General features: G+C 41.4%; 1 protein-coding gene across 1 annotated transcript in view; it reads right to left on the bottom strand.

Moving 5' to 3' along the window:
* Positions 1-4,579, bottom strand: part of LOC126235321 (esterase B1-like) — a 107,182-nt gene extending 102,603 nt beyond the window's left edge. The window contains exon 1 of the mRNA XM_049944047.1: positions 4,472-4,579. Coding sequence (XP_049800004.1) covers positions 4,472-4,534 — 63 coding nt within the window. The 5' untranslated portion in view covers positions 4,535-4,579. The remainder of the gene's footprint in view (positions 1-4,471) is intronic.
* Positions 4,580-19,160: the final 14,581 nt, after the last annotated feature.

Here is a 19,160-nt window from a genome sequence, read left to right on the forward strand (position 1 = left end):
TATCTACAAGGAGTTTTTTTTCCTCTGCACGATGGCATCTACCGCCGGCCGAAGTGGCCGTGCGGTTAAAGGCGCTGCAGTCTGGAACCGCAAGACCGCTACGGTTGCAGGTTCGAATCCTGCCTCGGGCATGGATGTTTGTGATGTCCTTAGGTTAGTTAGGTTTAACTAGTTCTAAGTTCTAGGGGACTAATGACCTCAGCAGTTGAGTCCCATAGTGCTCAGAGCCATTTTTTTGATGGCATCTACCAACAGCACAATGCAACGTGTCAAACAGAATTCGGAAGGTTCCAGGCCGGAGCAGTGAGCATTATGGTCTGAGGAATATTTTAGTGGTTTCGTCATTCTGGAAAGCACGGTGGATCAACACAAGTGTCCATCTATCCTCGCGGACCGTGTTCATATCTACAGGCAGTTTTTTATTCCTCTGCACGATGGCATCTACCAACAGCACAATGCAACGTGTCAAACAGAATTCGGAAGGTTCCAGGCCGGAGCAGTGAGCATTATGGTCTGAGGAATATTTTAGTGGTTTCGTCATTCTGGAAAGCACGGTGGATCAACACAAGTGTCCATCTATCCTCGCGGACCGTGTTCATATCTACAAGCAGTTTTTTTTCCTCTGCACGATGGCATCTACCAACAGCACAATGCAACGTGTCAAACAGAATTTGGAAGGTTCCAGTCCGGAGCAGTGAGCATTATGGTCTGAGGAATATTTTAGTGGTTTCGTCATTCTGGAAAGCACGGTGGATCAACACAAGTGTCCATCTATCCTTGCGGACCGTGTTCATATCTACAAGCAGTTTTTTTTTTTCCTCTGCACGATGGCATCTACCAACATCACAATGCAACGTGTCATAAGTCTCGCTGTGTATGTCTGTGATTCGAAGAGAACTAGGACGAGTTTACTGTACTCCCCTGACTACCAAACTCACCGGATATTAACCCAATCGAGAATCTGTGGGACTGGCTCCATCTCACTGTTCACCCCATGGATCCTCAGGCGAGAAACCTAGTGCAGCTAGCTACGTCACCGGAGCCGGCACAGCTCCACATCGCTGTCGGTACCCAACAGAACCTGACTGACTCTCTTACAGCGCGTCTCGCAGCGTTGTGCGCTACAGAAGGTGATTATTAAGCCTTTTGGCAGGAGTCACATTAATGTGACTGGACAGTATATGTACCTGGTCATAATTTAGTGATCGTGCGGTGGAATTATTTACCTTTCTACGATAAATAATGAGCGCCTTGTATAGCAGAAACATCGCGCTGATTCGCGGGCATGCAGATAAATAAGCCGGCCAGGGTGGCCGAGCGGTTCTAAGCGCTTCAGTCTGGAACCACGCGACCGCAACGGTCGCAGGTTCGAAACCTGCGACCGCTACGGTCGCAGTTTCGAAGCCTGCCTCGGGTATGGATGTGTGTGATGTCCTTAGGTTAGTTAGGTTTAATTAGTTCTAAGTTCTAGGGGACTGATGACCTCAGATGTTAGGTCCCATAGTGCTCAGAGCCATTTGAACCATTTTGCAGATAAATAACATGTTTCAGGTAGTGTAGCTAGAGTTTGATGGTCCACTGAATTAAGTAAGTGTAGACCAGATATGGCTCAAATTCAAAGATATGGTATCGACAGCAATAGATAGATTCACACCGCATAAGTTAATAAGCGACGGGACTGATCCACCACGGTACACAAAACGCGTCAGAACACTGTTGCAGAAGCAACGAAAAAAGCATGCCAAATTCAGAAGAACGCAAAATCTCCAAGACTGCGTAAGTTTCACGGAAGCACGAAATTTAGTGCGGACGTCAATGCGACATGCTTTTAATGGTTTCCACAATGAAACATTGTCTCAAAATACGGTAGAAAACCCAAAGAGATTCTGGTCGTATGTAAAGTACACCAGTGGCAAAAAACAGTCAATACCGTCACTGCGCGATATCGATGGAAATGTTAGCGATGATGGTGCCACTGAAGCGGAGTTACTGAATACAGTTTTCCGTAGTTCCTTCACGAAAGAAAACGAAGTAAATATTCCAAAATTCGAAACCAGAACAGCTGTTAGCATGAGTGACATAAAAGTAGGTATCTTATGTGTTGCGAATCAACTCAAATTACTTAAGAAAGGCAAGTCTTCCGGTCCAGATGGTATAACAATCAGGTTCCTCTCAGAGTATGCAGACACAATAGCGCCTTTCTTAGCGATCATATACAACTGCTCACTTGGCGAAACATCTGTTCCTAAAGACTGGAAAGTAGCACAGGCCACACCAATATTCGAGAAAGGAAATAGGAGTAACCCATTGAATTACATATCCATATCACTGACCTCAATTTGCAGTAGCATTTTGGAGCATATACTGTACTAGAACATTATGTATCACCTTGAAGAAAATGACTTATTGATACATGACCAACACGGATTCAGAAAATATCGTTCTTGTGCAACGCAGCTAGCTCTTTATTCCCATGAAGTAATGAGTGCTGTCGACAAGGGATCTCAGATCGATTCCATATTCCTAGATTTCCAGAAGGCTTTTGATACCGTTCCTCACAAGCGACTGTTAATCAATGTGCGTGCATATCGTCTCAGTTGTGTGACTGGATTCGCGATTTCCTCTCAGAGAGGTCAGAGTTCGTTGTGAAAGACGGTAAATCGTCGAGTAGAACAGAAGTGATATCTGACGTTCCGCAAGGTAGCATCATAGGCCCTCTGCTGTTCCTCATTTACGTAAACGATCTAGGTGATAATCTGAGCAGCCCCCTTAGATTGTTTGCAGATGACGCTGTAATTTACCGTCTAGTAAAATCATCAGACGATCAATTCCAATTACAAAATGATCTAGAGAGAATTTCTGTATGGTGTGGAAAGTGGCAGTTGGCACAAAACAAAGAAAAGTGCGGGGTCATCCACATGGGTACTAAAAGAAATCCGATAAATTTAGGGTATACGATAAATCGCACAAATCTAAGGGCTGTCAATTCGACTAAATACCTAGGAATTACAATTACGAGCAACTCAAATGGAAAAGACCACATAGATAATATCGTGGTGAAGGCGAAACAAATACTGCGTTTTGTTGGCAGAACACTTAGAAGATGCGACAAACCAACTAAAGAGACAGTCTACATTACACTTGTCCGTCCTCTACTGGAATATTGCTGCGCAGTGTGGGATGCTTACCAGGTAGGATTGACGGAGGACATCGGAACAGTGCAAAGGAGGGCAGCTCGTTTCGTGTTATTGTGCAATAGGGGTGAGAATGTCACTGATATGATACGCGAGTTGGGGTGGCAGTCACTGAAACCTAGTGCAGTTGGCCATGTGGCCCGAATCGGCGAGATCTATGTACGAAATTTCAATCACCAACTTTCTCTTCCGAATGCGAAAATATTTTGTTGATACCCACCTACGTAGGGAGAAATGATCATCATAATGAAATAAGAGAAATCAGAGCTCGAACGGAAAGATTTAGGTGTTCCTTTTTCCCACGCGCCATTCGAGAGTGGAATGGTAGAGAAGTAGTATGAAAATGATTCGATGAACCCTCTGCCAGACACTTAAGTGTGATTTGCATAGTAACCATGTAGATGTAGATGTAGATGTGGATAATTTTTGGTCTAACAGTTCAGCTTCATTCCATGTTGCTTAAGTCAATTTTTTTCCACCTTCCAAATTCAATTTTCCTGTGATTTCACAAAATCTCTTAAGGTGGGTGCTGGAAAAATGTCACAGCCAAATCTCTTTCTTAGCTTCGTGCTGCGAAAAAATTCTTAATGAAAAGCAATTTGGCTCTATAAAGGGTAAGTGAAACGGAGAACCACTTCTCACGTTCCACTTATTAATGGAAGGAAGAATACAGTAAAAACCGTAGATCTTAACGCCAACTAACAATTCCTTCAACAATGAGTTGAGAAATGAAGTGTCTGAATTCCTCAAACTAATGATAATAAAATGCAAAAAGACGTCAAGCAGTAATTATAATAAAATTGGAAAAACATTAAAGACAAATTCCTGTGAAGAAAGATGAGGCAGGCTTGGAGCTTATCACTGCACTCTTTCAACTTAGGCAAGCTGGGCAAAGTAATGGATATGTAAGCAGTTGACTGGCACAGCTGAAGATGCAGTTTTCAACAACAATATTATACTGCTATGGAGGACGAAAGGTGTAACAGATATGTAGAGACGAAAAAAGTAGGATAAGATGTAACGGCATGGAGAACGGCATAAAAGCAGTGGAAAGAAAAGAAGTCTTACAAATATCTACACTACTTAACGGAATGATGCCTAGACTACCAAACGCTAAAAATACGTTGCTCATGATACCGTGTCAGGGCTGGTCCTTTGTTAGTTGTTGTCATGTGTACAAACATAAACATAAACATGTGTAAGTTTGACGCTTAATAAGACAGGCAAAATACGACACATGTAAGAGAATTTCTCGTGGGCTGCGGTTGTTAACATACCTCACTTGTTGAAACGAGAGCCACACAGATTAGTAGCCCAAAAAAGTAGGAAGGGCTTTCCATGGTAAGTCCACAGGGTAGACTGTCGCTAGCCTTAGGGTGCAGCCGTCTGCTGCAAGACTGACACTCACAGATCGAACCTTGGGGATATAAATGACGATCGGTGTACGGCAGATAATGAGTCTCCAACGCGCTAACTTGGAAAAGCATGACTATGTGAAAAAAGCACTGTTCTGACTTGCTCCGTTTCGTGACTGCTTATCGTAATCCTAGTATTATGAGTCCTCATTGATATACAACGGGCCATAATCCATCGATAATGCTACCTCCACGAACTACGGCCTTGTCTGGGTGGGATGACTGGCTTGCCTCTGCGATGTGGATAGCCTTAATGTAGGTGCAATTACTTCCGAGGGCTACCTGTGGAGAGGGCAGACGAACACGTAGTTCCTGAAGCAGCAGCCGCAGCATTTTCATTAGTTGGTGCAACAGCCTGCATGATGTAACATCAGGAAAGAAATGCTTCTTTTGTTAGCACTGCGAGCGGCTACAGTCGTTATTTTTCCTGAGAACATACAATTCCACTGTATGACAATTGTGTTGCTAGCCTCTTGCGTAAAATATTCCAGGGATAAGAGTCCTCCATTTGAAAAGAGAAATTCGTATGTTGAAGTTACATATAGTGGGTATTAGTGAAATCTCCTGCAGGAAGAAATTAATTTCTAGTCAGGTGAGTACAGGATTAACTACACAAATGCTGGATTAGGATTAATAATGAATAAAACAGGAAAGTGTAGGAACGCATGTGAGGTGCAATGAACAACACAGTAAATGCTTTAAGCTAGTGAAGACAGATGTAAGGCAGACACCCACTACAGAATTACATATTTATATGCCGAATAACTCGACAGATGGTCGAGGGATGAGATGATGTATGATAAGATAAAACAACCGAATGAGATAACTGAGGGAGACGAAAATTTAATTGTGTTGGGAGACTAGAACAGTCGGAGAATATGGATTGGGATAAAGGGGATGGCGCCTGATAGAATTTTTCGCACAGCCCAATTTAACCATTGCTATTGTAATACTTTAAGATTCGTGAAAGAAAGGTGTATACGTGGAAGAGCCATGAAGACGCCGGAAGGTTTCAAATAGATTATATAATGGTAGGACGTCATATTGTTAAAGTTCAAAAATTTCCAGATGCAGATGTCGATTCTGACCATACTTTATCAGTTATAAAATGCGGAGTAAAATTGTAGAGAGGTGGGAAGTTTAGGAGATGAGATCTCGATAAACTGAAAGAACCTCGAGTTCTTACGACTTCAAAAAGGAGCGTTAGAAATAACTGATTGAAACAGGGGAAAAGAGTAAAGAGAAGACGAATGGGTAGCTTTCAGTGGTGGAACAGTGAAGGCGACAGAGGATGAAATAGGCAGAAAGAGAGAGCCCAGAAAAAAGCCTGGATAATACACGAGATATTAAATTTAATTCGTAAAAGGAGAAAACATTAAAATACAGCAAGTGAAGTAGTCAAGAAAGAATGCAGAAAAAATTAGATCGACAGAAAGTGAGGAATTGTGAAGCAGGAATTACTTGGAAGAAAAATTAGTCTACAAAAGCATAAATGACTATGAGAAAGATAGAGGTCGCCCATAGGCAGATTAAAGACATATTTGGAGAAAAGAGAAACGTCGGTATCGGTACTAAGAACCAATAATAAGGAAGGGATGCAGAAAAGTGGAAGGAATATGTAAAATGGCCGTACAAAGGAAACGAATTAACGTTATGGAAAGTGAAGCAAGTAGATGAAGATGAGAGGGGATGTATGATACTGCAAGAAGAATTTGATGGAGCGCTGGAAGACCTAAATCGAAACAATACACCTGAAGTAGACGTCGTTCTCTCAGAACCGTTGGGTCACCGTGAAATTCCCTCAACATCAATAATAATGTAATCAGTCTAGTAAGATCCCTACACTAACAAAAACTTACCAAGACTCTGTTCAATAACCGTTTTATTGCTACATCCACCTTGACTGAGTTGTAGTTTCTTTGGATTCTCTAACGAACCTCCCTAGCGTCTGTCTTACTTACAATCTGTTTTACGTGATCATACAGCTTTACTACATTCCAAATGCATACGCTGATATATTGAACGGTTTTTGCTGTTTCCTGTGGCTTATCGCCAATAATATAATGTAAAAGTAACGGAAATTTCCGTCACTTTATGTGTAATACATTACCTTTTTACGGTGAGGTTTGGCTGCAAATCTCTGTATGTCTTCCTAAAAGTCGCTGCTGTTTTATGTTGACCTCATATAACCTGGAGCAGTTTCAGATATCGTAATTCCGCTTTTGTGGAGATGAGTTGAAATAAAGTTCTCACTAAACGGCCGACATACTCTTGTAGTATCTCTAATAATGACAGAGATATTCGAGTCAGTTCTTTCCTTCGAAAGGAACTACAGTAATTAATTAAATTATGTTGTGGATGGGGCACCGTGATACAGAGGAAATTCAGGACACTGTGTTCCACTAAAAGTTTTAAAGCACGCGCCTGACAAATTTTTAAGCTAAGCCATTTAACAATTTTAAAGTATTGGACTGTACAGTTTTTATAATGGCAATAGGTCCTTTTTCCTCGAGAAACTTTTTTAAATCTAATTGACTTTGTAATATTTCTGGCTTAGTCAGCCATCATATTAGGCTCCAAGAAGCTGTCCCCAGAGCAGTGGAGATGCAATAAGTATGTAGATGAGAAAATGTGGTGTGAGGTACCTGTGACGGATGTTAGATTCGGTACCATTCCCGTGAGAAAGACCGCCTGCATAATGCTACTGCTCTGTGACTGGCTGCTGTGTTCGGGGCAAGGGCGCCAAAACGTTAAAGTATAGTTATTATTATTAGTTAAACTACTGATTGGAATGACTTCACTTTTTTAATATAAATATCTCTCAACAGCTGACTATCAATCAGTCATTTTAAAATTATTAAAAACAATTTAAATCAAAAACAAAAGACTGACGAAATTGCAGACGAAGCACTTCGGAAGCGTTCGGGTCACGCCTTTTCTGGTGTGGCGCGCGAAGTGTTTCGGGCTGTTCGTCACTCTGGATTAGGCAGTCGAGAAGAACAGATATGTTGTCTATCGTAGGATTTGTTTCCAATTTTTAATTAAGTTGCTGTTCGTCACTCTGGATTATGCACTCGAGAAGAACAGACATGTTGTCTGTCGTAGGATGTGTTTCCAATTTTTATTTAATTTCCTGTTCGTCTCTCTGGATTAGGCAGTCGAGAAGAACAGACATGTTGTCTATCGTAGATGTGTTTGCCAGTATTCAGTATTAAAAGATTCGCTCCGGTAGTCATGAGGCACAGACACGTGCCACAAATAGTGCAAAGATATATTTTCGTAAACATTGTGTTTGATCATGTACTTTGCTGTATCAGAAGGTTTTGTGTTAAGATCATGTAGTCTTCTCGTGTGGCTATATTAAAATACGCGAGTGACATCCCAAAGAACCTCGCTAAAAGTCAGTTTCAGCCTCAAGACACAGAACCTACGACCTGCGTGCTGTTTTCTGCGCTGGGGACATCAACTTTAAGACAGCAGGTTAGTGAACTATAACAGAACCTTCGTATTCCACACAGTGCAGTGGAAACAACTAGGCGCCTCACGTGTACTGCATGCACGGAACAAATGTGCTCAGTGACACGTCATTTGCAGCAATGCAGATGAGGTAAAGGAGGATGATCGTTATTAAAACCTACAATCCAATCATTCTTCCTTTCTTGACGTAACTTCTACTGTTTTTATCATTTGAAGTTGCTTTTCTACAGCATAACGTAAGTCTTTTATCACTTCTGCACTTCTGCTATACATATATAAGCTTTATCTCTCATCTCCTGTTACACCAAAAAAAAAAACACACAAATACCTGTATGCCCATCACATTATGTATTAACATTTGGCAGATTCAGATGCAATTCCTCCTTCTCCATGACAACGGAGGGCCTAACACAAGTCTGTGCACTCGGGAGGAGCTCACAAAACTTCATTGGGCTCTTCTCACTCTTCCTGCAGCCCGGACCTCGCACTCTCCGGCTTCCATCTGTTTGGTCCAATGAAGTTCACACTCCGCGGGGAAAAGTATGTGGATGATGGGGAGGTTATTGATGATGGTGGGGTGGTAACTGAAGCAGCAAGGCGTTGGCCTCAGCGTCAACCAGCATAGAGTGGTACCACGAGGGCATACATGCCTTCCCAGTAAGGTGGTGTATAGCCGTCGCACTGAAAGCAGATGATGTTGAAAAATGGGGTTTTGTACCCGACAGAGTGAGAAATAATATGATGTACTGAAATCCTGAAGAAACCTAGTTTCAGAAAAAAACGTTACACTAGTTAATTAACGTCCCTCATAACCTGTCTCGCGCGCTGCACATCAAGACGGTGTCCTACGTGAGCGAACAGTTGCGAACGTGGCGCGACGACGCGACTTCACGACGATATCAAACATTCTCGATCAGTGCTGTCCAAGAATGTTGTTCACATCTACATCCATACTCTTCAATCTATTGTGAAGTGCATGACAGAGGGTACGTTCCACTGTACCATTTATTAGGGATTTTGCGTTCCACTCACGTATTTCGTGCAGGGTAGCTTTATCTGCTAACTTCAAATATCATGCAAGCATATACAGGCCGATCGGAGGGGGCGCTAAGTTCATACGAAACTATTTTTAACTGTTATCTGTCCCTGGAATGGAAGTTAATCAATAGTATATTTTGTATTTTGACAACTAAGTGGTGAATCTAGCAATGTTTCATCACAACTGAAGTAGCACGTTAAAACCAATTACGACTCGACAAACTACTAATCAGTCTTTCATCAGTATCTGTATAGTTCCACAGGGCGTGGGAATTCTGAATATTTTAACAGGCAGTTACACCTGGTACTTGGCATCTGTGCTTCCGCCTAAAGACCAAAAAAATGGTTCAAATGGCTCTGAGCAGTATGGGACTCAACTTCTTAGGTCATTAGTCCCCTAGAACTAGTTAAACCTAACTAACCTAAGGACATCACACACATCCATGCCCGAGGCAGGATTCGAACCTGCGTCCGTAGCGGCCTTGCGGTTCCAGACTGCAGCGCCTAGAACCGCACGGCCACTTCGGCCGGCCCTAAAGACCATTTCACTAGCAATGTTGTGGAGAGTACTTGCCCAACTGATATCATGACATATAGTTTTAAAGCATTTTGAATGTTATAAATAAAGAAAAGATGTTGACGCAAACTGAAATAATTAAAATATGTAGTTATTTAGCGATTACATCTTGTGACATAACAACAAACAAGTTCTGATTAAAGCCAAGTAGCGCACATTGGATATCATAGACAATAAATTAACGTGTCCAATGCCACAGTTTACTTTTTGACGAGATACTGATTTCTGTTAAAGAAAGTGAACCGGTAGGAAGCTAGAATCTGGGAGTAGTAGGGTACTGAGAGTAAACAAAATGATTTTGAAATATTATTTATCTAGCCGGCCGGGGTGGCCGAGCGGTTCTAGGCGCTACGGTCTGGAACCGCGCTGCTGCTACGGTCGCAGGTTCAAATCCTGCCTCGGGCATGGATGTGTGTGATGTCCTTAGGTTAGTTAGGTTTAAGTAGTTCTAAGTTCTAGGGGACTGATGACCTCAGATGTTAAGTGCCATAGTGCTCAGAGCGATTTGAACTAAATTATTTATTTACCACAGAGGGCTATCTTTCAGGTATCAAAAGAAGTAAAATAGGGTGGCCAGAATGTGCAAACGTTTGATCGAAGGAATCAGCAAATTGAAAACAAATCTTTAGATTCTGATAAATCTAAAATAATTTGAGAACGATTTTAGTAATTGTACCTGTAGTAAACAGTAACAGATAGCTGATATTTGAAGTGCTTGAATCAGACTGTAAAACTATAAATGAAAAATAATTTTTAAAGACAACAAATTGCACATGTCTGTGAAGCAGACGAAACAGTACGTTCAAAATTTGTCAAAGCAAATGAGTGAAACTCTTAAACGTTTTTAAAGGAGGACATTCTGTACAAGTTTGTGAAGCAAGGTAGAATGTTTTGTGTTCAATATTAAAACAAACCCGTAATAGAGTCAAACGTTTAAAAAGAAAACAAACATACACGTATCTGAAGCAGACGGAGCAGAATGTTGGTTAAAATATTTTAAAGCAAACTAAGTTACACATGTCCTTGAAGCAGGCTGAGCAAAAAACTGTAATTATTAACAAGAGCTTTACTTTCAGTAATCTAGGTGGTTGTTCGATTGAGAACAGATACTAGAACTACAGAACACGATTTAGATTTACATGGCACGCAAATGGCATACACTAGACGGGCCCTTTAGACACAACAGTGGCATGCGAACATGCAGCAGAAGCATTTTTCCACATTTACTAATCCAGAACTTAAAATCAGTGAAGATGATTTTTAAATTACAAAATACATGCACTAATGGCTCAAATTTCAGTGAAACAAAATTCTGACTTGTTGTAAATAGCCAGAAGAGATTGTTACACTAGATTATAAACTTGCGAATTACTAAAAGGCCTTACTGCCTGCTTTCATCAACAAAGTACAGAACCAGTACGTATTACAAAACATATATTCAGAAAGCAAATCAGAGAGCATACGTAAGATTCCAAAGGCCTCCTCCTAAACATTACGGAAATAGAGCACAAGTGATAAAATTGAGAACGAGTGCTTAACTTCAGGAATACAAAGTACTTAAATTTACAAATGCAACCGACAGTGAGTTTTGTTGTCAGTCAGTTGCAACAGACACACAGTCTAAGATCAGAGAGGGTACTTGTTGTCCACATTATATTTTGCTGCACAGAAGCTGAGCGTGCCTTGAGGTACCATATTGTATGGATAATAACAATAGCACGGTCTGCGGTTTGAGAATGGGCGTGCCAGCCCGAATCCGGTAACCACTGCAGCAGAATTTTACATCTATGCACATGAGTCAGATGGACGATGAAGGTAGCCGCAACCAACAGCCAAGGCAGCAGGGAACTCGCTAAAACGAACTGCACTGTGTGGCGTCGTCGCCTCAAACACAGAGTAAGCCTCAACTTTTCGGTAGGCAAAGGCATGATGCGCAAAGTAAACACCAGCAATCTAAAGAAAGGAGCAACCCACCAGGAAACCATGGCAGAAGCTACGATTCCAACACGACTCCAACCAGCACCCAACTCCCCACTGGCCTCCAGCAGAGGGGGCCCCCTGAGTAGACAGCCAAGTGACGAGCTTTTCACGTGCTTAAATCATCCTCTTGTTGCTGCAAGAGGAGACGCCCAAAAAGCCACTACTTAGCAATGCGACCAAAGAGGTTCAACGAGTACCAGAACCAGTACTGTGGCGTGTGCACGGTTCAAAAGGTTCATTTTTCCATCAAACAGAACTATAGTTACTTCCATATTTCGATAGCTAAAAAAGTTTCGAGTGCTAATCGTATATGGAAAAACACGAATCTCTTTACATGTTGACATTTGAAAAAAAAAAAAACTTTCTTCGATATGTTGAACCACTTATGAAATATGACATACGTTACTACCACATGATTCATGTTGTGCACAGTCAGACCTGGGTTCATTCCCTGTGACCGTCATGTAGACTTGAGAGCAGGGATATATATCGATGTGCTCTCAATTTTAAATACAATTTCGACATGTATATTGCTTACACAGCAATGTATGATCTACAATGAACCATATGCAAAGTCTAAACAATATGCTTTGCCTCCGAAAACTATTAAAATTTCATGTAGTACATTTCTTAATTTAATCCAGCACATTAACAATGATGAGTAATTGAAATAAATTCTGTTCTTCTTCAAACTAAGGTAAGAGGCACCCCTAAAATGTAGAAGAATTAAATTTTTTCACAAAATAATTTTCTTAAAATTGGACGATAAGTATTCTATAGCCGCTGTTACACTGCACACGCAGGACAAAGTAACATCACACCGCTTCACATCGGACTGCTTGGATATTCGCGCCGTCCTGCAGTGTGGTGTGTCCGCATTGGATCACTCATGTAGGATGAGGTGCGTTTCGGAACACCTTCAACAACACACAGTCCACCGTAAGTTTTGTTCAGCACCATCACCAGCTAAAAATCGACTGGGATGTTCATGCGAGGCATGTTGTTGCTCACAGACTTCCTCCGAAAGTATCTGTTGCAGCAAAAGTGACTTTATATGAACACAGTAGTTCACTTTCTATGGAAACGAAAGATGGCTTCATTAACAGCTCCACACACTGCTGTGTGTTGTGACGCCTCGTACTGATTCTTCTTGCAGAGTATGTAATGCCACAACGAAACATAGCCAAGGCGCAGCAGTTGAATAAGTGAACGCTCATGCCATCTGTTGGATAGTTGCGCAAGGAAAAGCACAGGTGCTTCCGCCTGGTGGCAGTCAAATGAAATAGCGTTACGAGTAAGACAGTATCTGAATAGCGCTGCGCTCGGACGACGAAATAAAGAAGCATTAAACTAGGATAATATTATTACATATAGTAAAAATATAAATTTAATATTAGTTTAATATATATATATAATGATTGTAATTGAATATGGTAATGTTATGTTATGTCCATTTGTAAATAGAGAACTTGGCATAGTGTAAATTAATGTTTAAATGTGAGGGAAATCCCCGAGAACGCGGACAATGCAGGTTGGCACGTGAGTTTGGCAGTAGAGAGAGATGTGTTCTGGAACTGTTCAGATGCAGAAAAGAGATACGCGGCGCGAAAGTGACGGTTTAAGTACGGTATGGTAACGTTGCTTATAGACAGTTAAAAGTGAGCTTACAACAAACAAGAACTGGATTTATGGTGTGTCAGCAAGTAAAATGGACAATAAGGCTCACAGGATGCAACATTTCGACGGAGACGGCTCGTGAGCGATACAGTCGCTGTTCCCACTCAAAAAGCACATGGCACGCCTTGTGGAAGTCTGCGTAATTTACGACGGACTGCAGCGACCAGCAGCAACGTATGAAGTGACCAGTGTCTGTAGCTAATGTTGCAATGTGATCTTACTACCATATGAGATCCATTGATGGAATCACGCCAGCACAAACAATGAACTAGTAGTTATCGTACGACAGTATTTTTATGAATAGTGCATTTTATACCGTCGCCATACCAAGTACATTTATCCGTAGCGAACCAGTTTATGTATTTATCAAGTCAAGTTCTCTACAGTGTAATGTTTGAGTGAAATAATAAGTTTGTGATTCAAAGTGCATTCCACGAGTGTCATCAATTATTTACAGAAAATAGTTCATTATTATCCCAAATCCGTCACTGTGTGTGCATCAATACCAGTAAAAAGGCTATATTATGTGAGTATCGGCGTATTAATGCAACAAGAGGATATAATCGGAGTTAACGCCGAAAATTTCCAACAAACGCCGGATTATACAACTGACAGAAGACGCCAGGTACTGTGCCACATTAATTACAGTTCAACTCGATGTGGTGGCTTTTCAGTATATTATCAACGTAAAAACTAATTCAGTTTCATTAGAACGAAATGATTCTAAATTAATGTTTTTAACATCTCTAGTAACCATCAGTTCTGTAGTGTTCATTGATTATTCAATTACAGAATTTATTGCCACCACAGTACTCATTGTACCTTCAGTACAATGCAAATTCAGTAACATTAAAATCGTTACTGACAGTTGGTGTAGATCAATCTAACTTACAGCAAGTTCAAGTGTTTATCATATGTGTGTGTTTATTGTGTTATGTAAATGTTGTTTGCCTGCTAGGCGTGATTAACGTACACCAGTTAGTGCATTCTGTTCAGTCACTTCAAAGAGGTTATTTTTGTTAATGAAAATCAGAATTCATTTAACATTCGATTTCTTGTACGCCATCGCCAATATTTATTCAGTAATTCCGTGTAGTAGTCCGAACTACATAGCAAAGCTATTCAGGCTTATTACACGCGATAGCCGCTTTCTAGATGTCCGATGCCGCATGGTCTAAAAAATATTACAGTACATTCGGATAGTGGCATCGCAAGTACCAGACTGACAATTCTAAGTACTAACACGAATCGTTTGTTTCTACAAGCAATCCCGTAGCCTGTGGCTAAGGAATTTCTCCGCAACACGCTTGCTTCCAAAAGTGCTAATCTCCCAAAGTATGCAGGAAAGCTCGTATGGAGTTTGGAAGGTAGGCGGAGAGGTACCGACAGAAGTAAGGCTGTGAGGGGAGGCAACCATTTCAGCACTTGTCTGTGAAAAGCAAAACGTTCTCGGTTTGTACCCAGTCTTACATGCAGTTTTAATTTGCCAATCTCTCAAGTAGTTTCGTAAACCATTTGCTACCCCACCAAGAACCATGGACCTTGCCGTTGGTGGGGAGGCTTGCGTGCCTCAGCGATGCAGATAGCCGTACCGTAGGTGCAACCACAACGGAGGGGTATCTGTTGTGAGGCCAGACAAACGTGTGGTTCCTGAAGAGGGGCAGCAGCCTTTTCAGCAGTTGCAGGGGCAACGGTCTGGATGATTGACTGATCTGGCCTTGCAACACTAATCAAAACGGCCTTGCTGTGCTGGTACTGCGAACGGCTGAAAGCAAGGGGAAACTACAGCCGTAATTTTTCCCGAGGTCATACAGCTTTAGTGTATGATTAAATGATGATGGCGTCCTCTTGGGTAAAATATTCCGGAGGTAAAATAGTCCCCATTCGGATCTCCGGGCGGGGACTACTCAAGAGAATGTCGTTATCAGGAGAAAGAAAACTGGCGTTCTACGGATCGGAGCGTACAATGTCAGATCCCTTAATCGGGCAGGTAGGTTAGAAAATTTAAAAAGGGAAATGGATAGGTTAAAGTTAGATATAGTGGGAATTAGTGAAGTTCGGTGGCAGCAGGAACAAGACTTCTGATCAGGTGAATACAGAGTTATAAATACTAAATCAAATAGGGGTCATGCAGGAGTCGGTTTAATAATGAATAACAAAATAGGAGTGCGGGTAAGCTACAACAAACAGCATAGTGAATACATTATTCTGGCCAACATAGACACGAAGCCAACGCCTACTACAGTAGTACAAGTTTATATGCCAACTAGCTCTGCAGATGACGAAGAAATTGAAGAAATGTATGATGAGATAAAAGAAATTATTCAGATAGTGAAGGGAGACGAACATTTAATAGTCATGGGTGATTGGAATTCGACAGTAGGAAAAGGGAGAGAAGGAAACGTAGTAGGTGAATATGGCTTGGGGCTAAGAAATGAAAGAGGAAGCCGCCTGATAGAATTTTGCACAAAGCACAACTTAATCATAGCTAACACTTGGTTCAAGAATCATAAAAGAAGCCTGGAGATACTGACAGTTTTCAGATAGATTACATAACGGTAAGACAGAGATTTAGGATCCAGGTTTTAAATTGTAAGACATTTCCAGGGGCAGATGTGGTCTCTGATCACAATCTATTGGTTATGAACTGTACATTAAAACTGAAGAAACTGCAAAAAGGTGGGAATTTAAGGAGATGGGACCTGGATAAACTGACTAAACCAGAGGTAGTACAGAGTTTCAGGGAGAGCATAAGGGCACAATTAACAGGAATGGGGGAAAGAAATACAGTAGAAGAAGAATAGGTAGCTTTGAGAGATGAAGTAGTGAAGGCAGCAGAGGACCTAGTAGGTAAAAAGACAAGGGCTAGTAGAAACCCTTGGGTAACAGAAGAAATACTGAATTTAATTGATGAAAGGAGAAAATATAAAAATGCAGTAAATGAAGCAGGCAAAAAGGAATACAAACGTCTCAAAAACGAGATCGACAGGAAGTGCAAAATGGCTAAGCAGGGATGGCTAGAGGACAAATGTAAGGATGTAGAGGGTTATCTCACTAGGGGTAAGATAGATACTGCCTACAGGAAAATTAAAGAGACCTTTGGAGAAAAGAGAACCACTTGTATGAATATCAAGAGCTCAGATGGCAACCCATTTGTAAGCAATGAAGGGAAATCAGAAAGGTGGAGGGAGTATAAAGAGGGCCTATACAAGGGCAATGTACTTGAGGGCAATATTATGGAAATGGAAGAGGAGGTAGATGACGATGAAATGGGAGATAAGATACTGCGTGAAGAGTTTGACAGAGCACTGAAAGACCTGAGTCGAAACAAGGCCCCGGGAGTAGACAACATTCCATTAAAACTACTAACGGCCTTGGGAGAGCCAGTCCTGACAAAACTCTACCATCTGGTGAGCAAGATGTATGAGACAGGCGAAATACCCTCAGACTTCAAGAAGAATATAATAATTCCGATCCCAAAAAAAGCAGGTGTTGACAGATGTGAAAACTACCGAACAATCAGTTTAATAAGTCACGGATGCAAAATACTAACGCGTATTCTCTACAGACGAATGGAAAAACTGGTAGAAGCTGATCTCGGGGAAGACCAGTTTGGATTCCGTAGAAATATTGGAACACGTGAGACAATACTGACCCTACGACTTATCTTAGAAGCTAGATTAAGGAAAGGCAAACCTACGTCTAGCATTTGTAGACTTAGAGAAAGCTTTTGACAATGTTGACTGGAATACTGTCCTTCAAATTCTGAAGGTGGCAGGGGTAAAATACAGGGAGCGAAAGGCCATTTACAATTTGTACAGAAACCAGATGGCAGTTATAAGAGTCGAGGGGCATGAAAGGGAAGCAGTGGTTGGGAAAGGAGTGAGACAGGGTTGTAGCCTCTCCCCGATGTTATTCAATCTGTATATTGAGCAAGCAGTAAAGGAAACAAAAGAAAAATTCAGAGTAGGTATTAAAATCCATGGAGAAGATATAAAAACTTTGAGGTTCGCCGATGACATTGTAATTCTGTCAGAGACAGCAAAGGACTTGGAAGAGCAGTTGAACGGAATGGACAGTGTCTTGAAAGGAGGGTATAAAATGAACATCAACAAAATCAAAACGAGGATAATGGAATGTAGTCGAATTAAGTTGGGTGATGCTGAGGGAATTAGATTAGGAAATGAGACACTTAAAGTAGTAAAGGAGTTTTGCTATTTGGGGAGCAAAATAACTGATGATGGTCGAAGTGGAGAGGATATAAAATGTAGACTGGCAATGGCAAGGAAAGCGTTTCTGAAGAAGAGAAATTTGTTAACATCGAGTATTGATTTAAGTGTCAGGAAGTCGTTTCTGAAAGTATTTGTATGGAGCGTAGCCATGTATGGAAGTGAAACATGGTCGATAACTAGTTTGGACAAGAAGAGAATAGAAAAAATGGTTCAAATGGCTCTGAGCACTATGGGACTCAACATCTGAGGTCATAAGTCCCCTAGAACTTAGAACTACTTAAACCTAACTAACCTAAGGACATCACACACACCCATGCCCGAGGCAGGATTCGAACCTGCGACCGTAGCAGTCCCGCGGTTCCGGAATGCAGCGCCAGAACCGCTAGACCACCGCGGCCGGCCGAAGAGAATAGAAGCTTTCGAAATGTGGTGCTACAGAAGAATGCTGAAGATTAGATGGGTAGATCATATAACTAATGAGGAGGTATTGAATAGGATTGGGGAGAAGAGAAATTTGTGGCACAACTTAAGTAGAAGAAGGGATCGGTTGGTACGACTCGTTCTGAGGCATCAAGGAGGGCAGCGTGGAGGGTAAAAATCGTAGAGGGAGACCAAGAGATGAATACACTAAACAGATTCAGAAGGATGTAGGTTGCAGTAGGTACTGGGAGATGAAGAAGCTTGCACAGGATAGAGTAGCATGGAGAGCTGCATCAAACCAGTCTCAGGACTGAAGACCACAACAACAACATTGCTACTGACCAGATATTTTACTTATGTCCGATGCTGTAGTCTACAAGTTGGGTTACCTTCATAATTTTCGACGTACCATGTTTTCAGTAATGGTAATTTATGTGAATTTTCTTTATTATATGGTAATCAGTGTACATAGTTTAAATTTTTAGTCCAATCCTGCATTTAGTAATAATCTAATCTTATGCCTAGGTGTAAAATTAGCTGTACGTTAAAAGTACAAATATGTTCGAAGTAATGTAAGCAGCACCAACAGTAGAAATGTTTTGGAAGAAAACATGTTCTTGCGCCCTCAACAGTGAGTGCTGGTTTCACCTGCTGAAGCGAGGAAAGTCTGCATTTGCATCTACATCTAGATACAAATTCTACAAACCACAGTACAATGCACGGCGGAGGATACCTCGTACCACTACTGCATTTCCTTTTCTGTTCCATTCGCAAATAAAGCGAGGGCAAAATGACTTTCTATAAACCTCCGTACGTGCCTCAATTTCTCACATCTTATCTCCGTGGTACTTTCACGAAATGTACACAGGTTCGAATCCTGCCTTGGGCATGGATGTGTGTGATGTCCTTAGGTTAGTTAGGTTTAAGTAGTTCTAAGTCTAGGGGACTGATGATCTCAGATGTTGTAGTTCTAAGTCTAGGGGACTGATGATCTCAGATGTCAAGTCCCATAGTGCTCATAGGCATTTGAACCATTCTAAATGTACGTTGGCGGCAGTAGAAGCCATCTGCTGTCGGCCTCAGATGCCAGTTCTCTAAATTTCCTCAATAGTGTCTTGCGAAAAGAGCGTCGCCTTTCCTTAGGGGATTC

The sequence above is a fragment of the Schistocerca nitens genome, chromosome 1 (genome assembly GCF_023898315.1).
Source record: "Schistocerca nitens isolate TAMUIC-IGC-003100 chromosome 1, iqSchNite1.1, whole genome shotgun sequence".
NCBI lineage: Eukaryota > Metazoa > Arthropoda > Insecta > Orthoptera > Acrididae > Schistocerca > Schistocerca nitens.